At 36.1% G+C, this 15030-nt stretch overlaps 1 protein-coding gene and 1 pseudogene across 1 annotated transcript; both read right to left on the minus strand.

Annotated features, from left to right (window-relative positions):
• Nucleotides 1-3650: 3650 nt before the first annotated feature.
• LOC121960807 (TNFAIP3-interacting protein 3-like) lies at nucleotides 3651-8166 on the minus strand. The gene is made up of 10 exons (XM_042510668.1): nucleotides 8095-8166; nucleotides 6827-6930; nucleotides 6299-6398; nucleotides 6005-6076; nucleotides 5854-5919; nucleotides 5647-5760; nucleotides 5425-5553; nucleotides 5247-5324; nucleotides 4793-4918; nucleotides 3651-4526 (listed from the first exon to the last, which is right to left on the minus strand). The coding sequence occupies exons 1-10, from the start codon at nucleotides 8119-8121 to the stop codon at nucleotides 4392-4394; spliced, it is 951 nt and encodes a 316-aa protein (XP_042366602.1). The 5' UTR covers nucleotides 8122-8166; the 3' UTR covers nucleotides 3651-4391.
• Nucleotides 8167-11815: 3649 nt separating this feature from the next.
• Nucleotides 11816-14290, minus strand: LOC121960349 (annotated as a pseudogene).
• Nucleotides 14291-15030: the final 740 nt, after the last annotated feature.

The following is a 15030-nucleotide window of genomic DNA, read 5'->3' on the forward strand; positions in this document are numbered from 1 at the left end:
TTTAAAATTTTTCAAAAAACTTTTGCCAATTTTATTTCTTTAAAATTTTTGGAATTTCCTTTCTTTAAAATGTTTTGGCAATGATTTTTTTCTTTCTAATTTTTTGGCTGATTTTTAAAAAACATTTTTGCAGCTTTCTTCTTCCTAATTTTTTTGGCAATTCTTTTTCTCTAAAAAAAATTGTAATTTATTTTTCTTTTAATATTTTTGGCGATTTCTTTCTTTAAAACTTTTAGATTTTTTTTTTTAAATAGTGTTTTCCTTTTCCTAATAGAAAATTGCCAAAATGACATAATTTCTCAATGTCCAACAGTCCTTTAACACATCATGTGGGAGTGGCTTTGGGGGAGGTAAAAAAAAAAGAAAAAAAACACCCACCCCCCCTCCATTGAAGAAGAACAGTCCTTTAGGCCTATTCTTATTTTTGAAATTAAAAACAGGCCACATAATACTAAGAATAGTGCAATAAAATCGTTAGTGTTATTGAAAAAAAAAACTCTCACAATACAACAGGAGACCACACTTCAAAATAAAAGCTCTGTGCTGCAAATTCAATGTACTTCAAAATAAAAGCTCATGGTTACGAGTCACTTTTGGACTGCGACCCACCAGCTGTGAACCACTGCACTACAACACAGAGCACTGGGTACCATTTAACAGCATTGTAATATATTTTATTTCAACAGCCCTGAAACGTAATCACCATCATACATTACTGCATCTATTTATAAACAGCAAGTATCTTCAGACTAAACCACTCTGAATGTAGCAGCGAAGCAGCGACTAAAGCCGACGTGGTGACTTTAAAACACTCTCAGTTTCACTTTCTTTGTGTTGCATATGCACTTTATGCAATTGTGCTGACAATCACTTCAGGCTGAGCTCAACGTGTCATCATTTTTCACTTTCTGTAAATTAAACTATTAGCCAGAGAACTTTTTTACTGCCAAACAGAAACAGACTGTTGTTGAGAATAAACAAAGAACACATTGCTGCTATTACTGTGCCAATAAACTTCTTCAAAACCCGCCTCCACAACTGCCAGTGTTTTACTCGACTTCATTACGGTCTTAAAGGATTTAAGCCTGCACATGTTTGTGGGTCATTAAGGTAACTGAGAGTATCCAGGGATACCATATATGGAGGTTTTAAGGACTGCAGTGTGAGGGGCTCAAAGGGCTTCATGCTTTCAGGCCATTGGCTGAACCTGCTTGTAATCTGATGTGTGCACCTGTCTGTCCACCACAGGGGTATCATACACATAATGTATATCATTTCCACTCTTGGACAGAGTTATAAGATCGTAAGTCATCGGAGCTGCAGTTATATTTCTTGTTTATGTATCTGTCAGCTATGAGAAACCTCCACCTGGTCTTGATTGCTGTGTTATTTGGCTCAAGCAGACATCATCACAGCACAAAGCAAAACCAGGATATTTCTCCAGATTAAGATCACGAAATTAGTTTTGTTGCAAAAACATTCTGTGGCCCTGTGAAGGAAAAGTTAGCCTTTCTGTTTGCTGCAGCCACTTGAACTATGGGCGAAACAGGTGAGGTATGTCACCAAAATGCCTAAAATGTGAGCGTACACTGGGTCCGGTGAAAAATTCCTGCAGAGCATAAACATGTATGATATAGTGATACAGAATATTTTGATGATTGTTTTTGTTTCAGAGGAGGATCCTTAAAAACATCCAGGAGGAACTAAAACATTCAAAGGTTAGTTTTTATTTTAGTTTAGTTTTAATTTTAGTCATATTTACAACTTATAAAACTTAAATACAAAAGTAAGTATACAATAAATAAGCAATAAGTCATTGCTTTAATAGCACTGAAAACAACAACAAATAAACACAAAACCAAAACAAAAAGCAGGACCGAAAAGGTGTGGGCGTTGGTGTATTATTATTATTATATTTCTTCGTTTTTGTCAGCTCCCTTCAAATTTATACAGTGCAATAAAAGAAAGTAACAGTATTTAAGTACAAATACATTATATAATTCCAGGTACCTGTCAGGATGAACAGTGGTAACTCTGGTGACTCAGTAACTTCTTATCTTTATTTTTTAACCTGGACACTATTTTCCATGTTTTGTTTCTAAGTAATCAATGGAGACAACAATTTTTAAAATGGTCTTGTGCTGCGGTGTGAATGCCTGGAGCATTTGTGCATCATCATTTTACACCCACCGAAAGTGTGTTTTTTTTTGCCATTGATAGGTTCAGATTGTTACTTTCAGTGTCTCGTGGTTTTCAGTTATATTTTGTTCATTTATCAGTCATTTATTCACCTGGTTTGTTTGTACTTTTCAAACTCTGCTGTCATTTCAGACCCAGCTGCTCCTCCTGCCTGCTCCTCATCACTCACCTGCTCCTCATCACTCACCTGCTCCTCATCACTCACCTGCTCCTCATTCCCCCATCAGCTCTCCACTATATATCCTGGTCCACTTTCACTTTCGCTCTGCCAGATTGTCTTTGTGCCCCGTACCTCAGCTTTGCAGCATTAAAGCACTACATATCAGCCTTGTGACTTTTTTAATCTAGATTTTGACCCTGCCTGCATGTTCTGCCTCAGCCCAACCCCTTGTTAATTTGTTGATTACCTCGTTTTGCTTCCTTGTACTCGACTCAAAGCTTTGTCCACTTACCTTCTGAGTTGTGCTCTTTAGTTTTTCATCTGCGAAGTGTGACACTGACAACATTCAACATGAAAAGGATCCCACAGAGATCACCTTTTTGTTGAAGAGAGGTTATTTTTGTTGAACTGCAAACAGCCTAAAGCTGAACATCTTTAAAGCCATCAGACTCCGTTTAAACAGTCGTTTTAGTGTTTATAGAGCCAGCATATTTTCACATCTAACAGCATGAATTAAGGTTTTGGGGTTTCTTTGTTGTTGTTTTTTTAAACCAAGCCAGACTTGGTGATTGTTGAAAACAGTCAAACCAAGATGACTAATAAAGTAAAACTGATGTGAACGTGTAAGGGAGTTTTGAAGCCGTTTATAGATGAGTACATGTAATTGGCTGTGATTGGTATCCTGTGTTATCAGTAACTGACTGTTTATTTACCTGATGTGAATGCTTCTCATTAATTAACACTTAATGTCATTACATCTTTTTACAATTACACTATAGTGCTGTATAGTGTAGTATAAACCATTTATCCATTCATATACTGTTTATACATGTAAAACACTGTTGATTAGTCTTTCCAATATGCAGCAACAAAATATCATGGTTTTTTTTTTCTTTTTCTTTTTTGGAGCTCTGATGAGTTTAAGTACAGGTTTTCATCATTAAAGGAGTTAAAGTTTTAGTACTTCTGTCTACCAGTAGAGGTCCCTAAAGATTGTAGATTTTTCAGTGCTGACTTCATGCACGTGTACATCCCCTGCACGGGATGAAGGTATGAAGAAGGAAATTGTGATATGTGATGGATATATTCTTTCCCTCTTGTGTGTGTGACAGCAGTTTGCATTTAACACACATGCACATTCATATATATATTTTTTATTCTCACGATAAATACACAAAAAAATAGAACAAATATGTGCCAACAAGTAAGACATTTATAAATATACTCTAAATAAGTGCTGCTATATATTTCTCCCTCACCCACAAACATCCCCTTCCCTCTCTGACAGGCCTCAGCTGCAAGTAAACTAATACTGAACGAATTTCTGCAACAAGAAGACGCTCTTTCACAGAGATAGTCTGCGACATGGTGATGTGTGTGCATACCACAGCGGTGCTTTATGATGAGTCAGACAAAGTTACAGCTCTCGTCATCGCTGGCATTTTAATTCCTCCTGCCAGACGAGGGTGTGCCCGTGTTCGTCTTTTCAAAATTCTCTGTTGTCAAAGCAGACCACAATGATGACGCTGCTCGGATTTTCCTGTTGCACTTGGCACTCTGTGGTTACAGGCACTTGAAACAGGAAGATCCCTCATTCATGTTGCATTTTTAATAAAATCACTAGTGTTTGAGCAGTGCAATATATGATATCTCCCTGAGGACCTCTGTCACGAGGGGAACTAAACAAGCTTTCAGTGCAAACTTCGCACGCAATGAGTTGTGTATTTTATTTCAGTCTTTGCTGCTTTTCTCCTCTTGAGGAAAGTGATTAAACCGGAGGGTCACATTTCTATTTCACCGGTTGTTTAAGAGTCTTTTTATGCTTCCATTGTCACCTAATGGGCCCAGACTAGTGGATCGGCCTCAATACGACCACGACAAGGACCACCTGAAGCCAAACCTGCAGCAGACAGCCAAAAACTGGTGTTGTCCAGACTGATAAAATAGCAAAGTCTGACTCTGCTAATGACGAACTGTGACCCGAGACGTGCAACATACATTATCACACAAACAGCAGCGGGGTCGTGAAACTTCATGGTTTGTCATTGAGAGTGTAGCGTCTTTGAAGCTGGATGTGGTTCTGGTTAATCTGGCGGACTTCCCAGTTTGTGGCTTGATTAGTGCAGCAGCATTCAAGTGCAGGCTGTGGAGGACGAGTCCGAGACACCTGGGAAAATCAAGACACTATATTAAAATCTTCATGCTTTTTTTTCTTGTATTTACTGTTCTAAACATGGCAGAATACAAACACATATACTGACTGATTTGATTCATTTAGCGCTTATTAAAAATGAAAAAGTTATACAGAAAGTTAACCCAGAAAACCCTCAAGCACTTGACAAGTGGGGTTAAATAAATAAATAGGCTATAATAAAAATATTAATATGAAAAGACAGGTAGATGAGGACAGAAAACAACTATGTATAGACGTACCTGAGATTTGAGGACACGCAGCTCATTGTAAACTTTCCTAAACTTTCTGTCTTGTTCCAGACATTTCTCCTTAAGCTTCTCCCGGTCCCTGCGCTCCTTCAGAAAGTCTTCCTTGTAGACTTCAGCCTAAAAATGGACAACAAGAAAACACGATTTAAGGATTGAGTCCAGTGAAGGAATAGTCTGATATCCTTTTGAATAAATTATTTATTTTTTAGGTTCAGATTATTCGTAGATCCAGTTGTTAAAGGGTTGGATGCAAGTCAAAAAACACTCCAGCACGAGTCAGTGAGTGAACTTTTGGGTGAGTTTTTAAAACATGGACAGAGCCAGGCTAAGAAAAGCTAATGTATTACATTATTTTGTATTCCAGTATATATTATATATATCTTATTTTCAGCAAGAAAGCAAATAAGCATAATTTCAAAAATACACACATGACGCATGAACTCACCTGTTGTTTCCAGACATCCTGTAGTGTTTCACTGCTCACATCGAGAGGTTGAGTCGTCTGAAGCGCCTCCTCTAGAGCCTGTACAAACACAATAAATCAGCTATAATCCTCATGTTGTCGCACAGATTAAACAGTCAAAACTCCTTTCACTCAGATTTTCATTCATTTGAGGACTCACTTTGTTCAGTCTTCTGATCTCTTCGTGCTGATGCTGCCCTCTTCGGGTCAAAGTGCTGTTTTGTGCTCGCAGCTCTTCTGCTTCCCTCTCTGCTTTTAGTAGCTTGTCACCCGTCTGTGTGTACTGTCCCTTGAGAATCAAATTACAATCCACATTTTTACATCCTGAATCAACCAAAATGCCTTAAATTGTGTCTGGATTTTAAATAAGTGTTGAATTTACCCATTTCATTTCTTTATCTTTGTCTTTCTTGTGTAATGTGTCGTCCCTGTCTTCGTTTTCCCGCATGTCCTCATTTAAGTTGTTATGTTGCAGTATTTCTTTCAAGTCTCGGACCTGGAGATAAAGAAAATGTCACATGACACAAAGCGTGAAGCACAGAAATGACGTTAAAGTGAAGCATCAAACAAGAGTTCGTCCCTTTCTTACCTTCTGTTTGTAGTACTGCACCATGGTTCGGTACTCTCTCGCCCATTTCTCATTTATAGAAAGAAGCTGAGTAAAAGAGAAATAACACAAATCTTTTAGGTACATGCATGTTTTGGGATGAACATAAATCTCACTTTTGAAATGTACTCACCTCCTGTCTTTGCTCCTCTAAGATAAGTATTTGTGCTTTCATTCTGACGTCACTGCTGCCGCCAACTTCTGACTACAGCAAACAAAAAATTTAAAAAAAGAGGAAGCATTAAAATGTGGCACATGGTAAGTCCATCTGTGACTGCATGGGCAATTATGAGTGTGTCCACTGACTTCCTTTTACACATTTTTGGAAGTTTTGCTATAGAGGGTTTCCAGTAACACAAAGAACACGGTCATTTCCTTGTGGTTAAGGACTCAGACGTATCTTCTGATGTTGCATTGTTAATATTACCTGAGTGTCTCCCTGTAGACTGTCGGGATGAGTAACTGCAGCTGTATGGGGTTTTTCTCCAGTGGCGGGGTCCGCCACACAACCATCATACCTGAAAACACTTGAACACAAAAAGAAAAATGACCATTAAACATTGTAGTCTTTTTTTAAGCCACAAGTGGTGGAATAAAACATTCTCAAGTACAGTTTCAACTTACTTTCAGTTTACTTTACAATTCCCGTTGTATGTTACTTTATACAAAATTGGCTCCACATTGATGAACAACATTAACATGCTCTTACATGTACTCATAAGTGATGGTTTTTTTTTAAAGAGTTTAATTTCAACACTTTTAAAGAATTAAATTTGCATGATTAGTTCTTTTGATAAGTGCTGAAAATACTTCTGTGCTTTTTATTTAACTAACATTTTTAATTTTGGACGTGAAGTATGGTATTTTAAGTAAAGGATCTGGGTATTTTTTCACTGCATGCCAGTAAATTATAGGAAATACTCCTAAAATCTGCTGATAATGACGCGATGTTCACCTGTCTATGTTGGGCAGTGATGGATACAGTCTGTGGGTCAGTCTGTTGTCTGAGGTCTGGGATCTCTCTGCAGGCAGTTGGTCCATTGTATTTTCATGTAGTGACTGTCAAAACAGAGGACACACATTACAGCATCATTAAAATCATTCCCTCAAACATTCATATCTTGATATTTATTGATAATGATTAAGTTATTATCAAAAGTTCTATTTTATGTTTTTAATATGGGCTCTGGCAAGTCTTACTTTTCCTAATTGTTTTTGTTTTAGGGACACTGGCCTTTCAGCCATCATTAATAACACAATAGATTCACAAATATTAATTTGAATTAATAAAGCAACAAAACAAAATAAAAGACATAAAGACAAGAGGTAAAAATTATTAAAATAATAGATAAATAAATAATTGAAGGTGTAAATAAATAAAAAAATAAAATGTTATATATCTCAAAATCAGCAACGAATAAATAAAAAACATCTATATGAAAATAAATAAACATTTATGAATGTAGGCACAGTTAAAATATTGTGCCTAATGGCCATTTTAAAATTCTTATTTATGACATTAAAAGCATGTGAAATTCTCATTTTAGATCAGAGTAAGCAACAGGCAGGCTAATTGTCTGGACTTGCTCATTATTCTTCCTCATTTTCTGTCAATTGTCCGCTACCACTATCTAAAAAAAATCTATTTAATCAGTGCTTAAAATGTCCCAAAAATTAATAAATAAGAAAAAAAAGAGAATATTATCCACCGCTGAAACATGAGTCAATTAGTTAATCAACAGAAAATGACTTTACTGCAAGTTTGATGATCAATTAATTGTCAAAATTATTTGTCAGGCAAAAAAAAGCGTACATTGGCTGGTTTAACTTGCTCGGGTGTTGCTTTTTATCCTACATAGATCATTTTGTCATCCTCATCCTTAGAGATGCTGTGCTGATGATAGGCGTGCAGAAAAATGCACCTCGTGACAGCTGACTCAGATCCCACACAGATGGTGTGAATTATCCCCACACTGTCACGCGATCACCTACACTCAGGTTGCACGTGGAGCTCTCAAATGTATTCATCACATCATTTTAGACAATCAAAAGACATGAAATAAGGAGTATATCCTTCAGTAAAAGACAAACATGTTGTTGATAATGGGGAGAGAGTAGATTTTCTCCGAACATAATAATTTTTTTAAAGTAACTTTAACTTTTTGTGATATGCAGAGACACACATAAAAGAATATATAGTACAATTAAATTAAAATCTCTCACCATAGTATTTTCTTGAGTCCTCGACATGCGCAGATGTCACAACAGCTGGATATGAAAGTGACACACTCCGCGCGTTCAGTTATACCGTCCTGTGACGTCATACAACCGGCAGCGTCCAATCAGCTGCCGGGATTCCCTCGCGTGGAGTCACAGGGGCAGAGCCGCTGACGACTTTATCGAAGGAAAGGAAAGTACAAGTAGCTGATCAGCAGCTCGAGCGGTAATTATCAATGAGTTTACGTACCGGATCGATGACTAAGGGAAATAACTGATGTTACACTACAAGAAATGACACATTTCACACGCAGTTTTTTTTATTTTTTTTTTTATTAGTTATTTATTTTTTGTAATGTAGCCTAATGTGCCTCGCAGATGTTCTTGAATTGTTTACTAATAATAAATTGATTTTCTTTACTGTCTTAAAGAAAATCTCACCTTCCAGTTGTCATTAATAAATCAGCAGATTAATAAATATCCATATTAATTAAAAAAAAGAATATCGCAAAAAATCCTAACTCTCCCAAAAATAGCAAAGGGCCAAAAGACAAAATAATAATAAAAATTACTAAATTTCTTTAAATTTATTCTAAATAATGGAATTCAATAATCAATAAATACAATAAAAATATTTTAAAAAACAAATACAATAAAAATAACTTTATTATCTTCAACATTAGTATGACCAGGAACCCACATGTAAATGTATTTTTTTTTTATATTAATAAATACATTTTTTAATTAGTGGAAATCAATAACCCAGAAATTGATTAAGTGAAAAATGGTTACATCAACCATGTTTTATATATTTTGTATAATAATAACTACATTTTGTAAGAAAAATCATTAACCTACAAATAGATAGATAATATTAAATATATATCAAAATTTATATAAATGATAAAATAAAATAATGAACCTACTTTATTAACATTCATCAGTACTAGCAGGGGTCTGTGTTTACAAAAATATTTTTTGACAGGGAATAAACGCTATTTTATATAAAGTATAAAAATATTTATTATTTTAAGATTTAAACACTTGTTAAGTAAGACTGAATAATAAATACCTTAAAATAGATACCAAAAAGTAAACAGGCTACTTTCAGTCCACTCTTATTCTGGAGATGGAGAAAAATGAAAAAGTTCATTTTTTACAGCAAACAGTTGGTGTGAACTTCAGCGTGTTCAGCGTGTTTTCTTCCTGGATTACTGTGAGAACTTCTCACACTTGAGGCCGGAAATGTATAAAACACACACACACACACACACACACACACACACACACACACACACACACACACACACACACACACACAAATTTGAATATAAAACTGTCCCCAAAAAACACACGCGAAACCTAACTGCTGCGGCTTGTGGGAAAATCACACATCTCGCAGGATTATCGTGTTACTCAATCAGTTGAGTCACAGCGGCGCGTTTCAGGGAAGGAGGAGGAGAGGGGAAAACACGCCGCCGCTCCTCCTCCACTAACCGGCACTTTGCGCAGGGGAGACGACCCATGGCTGCTCCTCCACTCTTTCTAGAAACTTGTTTTATTTAAGCAAATTTGACACGTTTCTTCCCCTGGCAAGAGTTTTCACACTAAAATAATGTATGTAATAACTGTACTATTTTTTTGTGTGTGTGTTTTTTTTTTGTGATGACGTGGGAGTTTCCACCTCCATAAATTTTGGCAGATGTTGGGGAGGCTCCAGCAGATTTTTGGGATATCCCACTTTATGTAAAGAAAATACAACACAAAGTACAAAATAAAATAAATGATCCTCCTCTGTAAGGATGTTTGCTATATATCTGTTAAAATCAAAACAGTTTATTACAAAGGCAGGTGTCATTAGATGCAAATTATTGCACTTTTAGCTGTAGTACTTGCTCTTTTTTGTGAATTTGTGATTTTTTTTTATTTTGTAGTTTAATGTACATTTTTTTATACATATGTTTCATTTAGGATCCCTATTAGCTGCAACATAACTAGTGCTATTCTTGGGGTCCAGCACATATTCAAAACATATACAGTGCACAACATGTAATATATAATAAGCAAAAACAAAATAATGTAAAAAAAGGAAATAATAATACAAAAATATATGTCTTTTAATAAACATATATATATATATATAAGATACATTATTTTGCTTGAAGTAACTTACATTAGCCTGCATCTGTGTAGCCTACTTATTGCTGGAAATAGGCCTTTTAAATGTGTGTGTGTGTGTGTGTGTGTGTGTGTGTGTGTGTGTGTGTGTGTGTGTGTGTGTGTGTGTGTGTGTGTGTGTGTGTGTGTGTGTGTGTGTGGTGTGTGTGTGTGTGTGTGTGATGAGCAAATTTCTTTAAATTTGGTGCACACTTGGACTCAAGAATAAACTGATAAATATCTGGTGGTCAAAGGTAAGATGTCAAAGCCACTGCAGCCTCAAGGTTTTTGGCATAAACTTAGAAATTTCTACAAATTTTCAGACGAATGTCTAATAGAATATTGTGGATTAAATGATCACATTTTATACACAAAAGGTCAAAGGTCGACTTCACTGTGACATCAAAATGTTCTGCAAAAACACTTTTCTTCTGTTAGTTTTTAGCAAACATTAATCTTCTTTTCAAATAATAACTGTCCAGACTTGCATGCATAAGCCAGATAATAGCTTAAATTCACTTTAAGTGAAGTCCAGTTATAGATAAACATGAAAATGTAAAAAAAAAAAAAAGACTTCCTATCTTTCACTGTAACCACATTAACATTCATGATATTTAAAGATTATCAGTAGTAGTTGTGGTGTTGGTGTGGCAGTGACTAAAACAGTTACAGCGTTTACCGACATTACAGTACTTGTCATAGTACCCCATGTAGTGGTTTTACAGAGGGGGCCTTTCTTCATGTAACACCTGTGCAGCGTGTTCCCAGCACCGACAGCAGCCTATTTACGGTATGTGTGACACAGCAGCAAGTCACTAGAAAGGAAAGAGGACGTGATTACTGTGCTCGGCGAGCCTGCTTCTTCCTACCACAACAATCTCACTCTAAGAGATTCACACTTTAAGTTCCTATCTGTGTCACCCTGCACACGCCTTCGGGTCACACACATGATAGATAAGACAGCTTGTGGCCTACACCCACGAAAATAAAACCAAAAACAGGCACCGTGTTTTATGAGCACTTTCTATCCTGTTCGGTGGTTTAGTGGTTTATTTTATTTGCATACGCCTTCGTCTAACCTTAGGATCCAGTTTCATGTGAAGCAAAAAGGAAAGAAAAATGTTAAAGTACATGTATTAAATGTCAGAGAAAAGGATTATGTGTTCTTGTGTGGTTTGAGAGAAGTATCTTAGAAAGTGAAGCAAGCAGTTTCCTTAATTAAATCAGACTTACCGAACTATTATTGTTATTGTTATTGTTATTACATTTTATTTATTTATATTTTCAAGTTTCTTGAATGTAATTTTTTTTTTAAAAAGTGCAATTTTAGTGCCCACCCACTGCAAAACACAAAGATAACTTCACTTGACCTTTTAAAATTTTATTTGAATCTCACATATTCTGATAGCAGGACTAATAATTTAGCATAATTTTTCAAAGAAAAGCTATATGCCACATGTAGTAAATAAATCTGTCAAAATGACTTTATCTACAAAACATTTAGTAGCATTCTAATGAATTTGCAAGGACTGGAAAAAAAATTAAAACTCTTTTTTTGTTTTTAGCAGCTGTCTCATGTGTCTTGTGATGTTGTAGTTTGACATTTAGTTCAGATATCTTCACCAGCAGGTTCCACAGGCATAGTTTTCGTTTATGCATTTCCGGATGTGAGATCTGCAGTGAAAAACAACAAAAACAAAAAAGCATGAAGTTTACTGTGTGAAGATGCAAACATACATGTCAGAGGGGAAAACATGGTGCAATGTCACTTATTATCTGCGTGATCAGAAGAGATTATCTGTGCTGAACTTACCTCGTCACATCTCTGCAAGTATAAGAAATTCCTTTGTCATACAGCTCATTCTTTAAATTCTGCAGAGATGCGTCAGTATTGCACTTTTTCCTGAATAAAAGAAACTATTATTACTGTTTCCCAGATGCATACAAAAAAAAATTTTTAAACCCATTTTGGCCAAACCAGCTGAGAAATAACGAGAACTTCTTACACACTGTTGTTGTCAGTGAGCAGAATAACATTGAGGCGCTTCACCCGGGGGGACTGGAGTGTCTTTACCTCAATGCTTGCAAAAATGCTAAACAGCAAAAACAAAAGAGGAATGTTTAGACAGATTGCATCAAAGCAAACCTTTAACATGATGAGTTTAGTGCTTCTTACCTTTTAGGGTCGTATGGTTTTTGGCCACCGCCACCATTTAGCATAGCTGTTACTTCACCAGTTGCATATAGTGCAAACTGCAGACATAGAATATGATATTAAAGTCTAAAAAAATAAATACAAAAATACTACTGACCAAAATGTGAACACAAAGGGTTACATCTGAATATATTCATTCTGGTAAAAAAGTTTATTTATTGCATCCCTTATTGCATATTTATCAGCTTTATTGCCTAATGTTAGAAAAGTAATAATAAATCAATCAAATATGGATGTGTGGATATATGGATATATAGGTGGATATGACAGTATATGACACTGTCATGATGTATACATCTAAAAACAGTGCATTTAAGCGATGAAAATATACATTTCACAGGTGCAGTAGATGTTGTGACAGAGTTATCGCACAGGGTTGGTTTTGTCATTCAAATGTCTTCAAATACCACAACTTAAGCAATTATTTTGATGTGAGAGCTCAAAGGCAAAAGCCACCTTTTATAGTCGTATAATACACCACCTGGCGACATCAACTGAGAAGGCGACCAGATAAACCGCTCACATTGTTACGATCCGCTGCATGATGCTGGATGGCGTCAGGTTGAAACGCTGCTACTAACAAAGTAACATGAAAAGCATGAAGGTAACAATCCATGCCTTTATTGCCTCATGTGCTTTTGTTTACGTCCTGGTGTTGCTTTTGTTGCCTAAACATAACCAAGTGTTTTTGTAGAGTAATCCCAATATGTGCTTGTGTTGACATCACGGTAGCGGCATCCTGAAACGTAACAGCAGACGTAGGAGGATACCCACTGACAAAGTGGTGATATGTGACAACTTGGGATGAAAACGTGTTGCAATTTCCTGCAGGCACTTACCCTCCTGGAGGCATTTTTCCAGAATGAAATAACGGGATTGTTGTTCTTGTAAATTGTACAAAAAAAGGCGAACGTTTCTAGAAATAACAGACAGAAAATACAGAGAGAATGATATTTATAAATGTTCACACACCTCATACAAGTAATTGTGATGAATGCCCCAATTTATCCCAATTTTTCAGAAGGATACAAAGCAAACACGTTCTCACGGTTCAATGACCCTGCCAACCTCGTGAGTGTTGTTCTAAGTGCGATTACTGTATTTTGCTGTATTTCAGACAAGTTCATAAACTACAGCTTCCTGAACCAAACAGATCATACTTCTGAGGTTATCCATTGCACAGCGCCTGACAGATCTTACCCTTGCTGCCTTTCAGTCCACACCACCGTTGATTATCCAGCAGAGACCCCAACAGAGTGTCTTCCAGGGTGAAAAAAACAACCTCTCTTCTTTGTGAAGTCATGGACCAGCCCTTTTGTGCCACTCCAGAGCATCGTCTAACCCCAAAACAGTCGATATTACATTGTCAAATGTATTACTTTTGCATCATGGAGCTCAATCTGCTTTGATTAATGTGAGTTACAAGCAGTTGTGTGATCGTGCATGTTTACTTGGCTTCTTGGATGTGTGAAGAGAATCTTTTCAAAGAGTGGATCATAGTTTGTCTCAGAAAAGTTAAGTGGGTTCTTATTTACGTAGGCTTTTTCAAAGGTTTCCCATATATCTTGACAGCTAAAAAATAAATGCAAACACTCAGTAGTGGCTGACCATGTTTATTCACAATACTTACTCAAAATCAAACACTGAATACAGAGAGTCTTACCTGTGGCTTTTCTGCGGGTACTCCTCACATTTCTTTATGAATCTTTTCCTAAACTCGGCTGTGTGAGGAACAAACAGTACCAGGAGAATAACCGCACATATCCCAAAGATGCAAACAACACCAACTGCAAAATATTTTTTTTCCATTACCAGAGTCCCTTCTGTTTAAAACAAGTTCAGAGGAAGTTTTGATCTCACTGAGTTGTTTATGTACGAGTGCTTATCAGTGACTTGCGTCAAAGGTCAAAGGTTGTAAAAATAAGGCTGCACCGTCATTATTCTCAGAGGGATGGATGGATATCTATCCCCCTTTTAATAAAACTAGTCGATCATTAATCATTGGTGAGTACAATGAGTGCAAAACTGAAATTGCAAATGTATATTTAGTTTTGCTATATATGTTGTGTGTGTGTGTGTGTGTGTGTATGTGTGTGTGTGTAATATAACAAAACTAATTTTGTTTAAAACTATATAACACAACATATATTTTATTTCATAACACATTTTTCCTATAATGCAACTTTGTAATCTGCTAAAAAGCAAGAATAAACAAGCTTAGCCTCAACAAAAGGGGAAAAGGGGAAGTTTATATATATATATATATATGTATATATGTATGTATGTATGTATGTATGTATATATATACATTTATATATATAAACTTTCCCATAATTACAAAGTGAAAACAGAGTTTAAGAATTTTTAGTAAATGTTTTTAGAAAAGAGAAGCTGGTATATATCACGTTTCCATTCAGACTCTTTGCTGTGGCACTTAAATTGTAGTTCAGGTGCTTCTCACTCCTCTTGATCATGTGTGAGGAGCTTCCTTGATTGCAGTCCACCTGTTGTTATTCAGCTGATTGTTTAGAACAAAAAACAAGCCGTGCGGTTGAAGGACCCTTCTTCAT

Source organism: Plectropomus leopardus, chromosome 21 (assembly GCF_008729295.1).
Source record: "Plectropomus leopardus isolate mb chromosome 21, YSFRI_Pleo_2.0, whole genome shotgun sequence".
NCBI lineage: Eukaryota > Metazoa > Chordata > Actinopteri > Perciformes > Serranidae > Plectropomus > Plectropomus leopardus.

Coding starts and splice junctions, on each gene's coding strand:
- LOC121960807 (XM_042510668.1), bottom strand. CDS start 8,121: ATGTCGAGGACTCAAGAAAATACTATG. Junction 6,077..6,298: donor GTCTACAGGGAGACACTCAG/GTAATATTAACA, acceptor TGTTTGCTGTAG/TCAGAAGTTGGCGGCAGCAG. Junction 4,527..4,792: donor TGCGTGTCCTCAAATCTCAG/GTACGTCTATAC, acceptor TGATTTTCCCAG/GTGTCTCGGACTCGTCCTCC.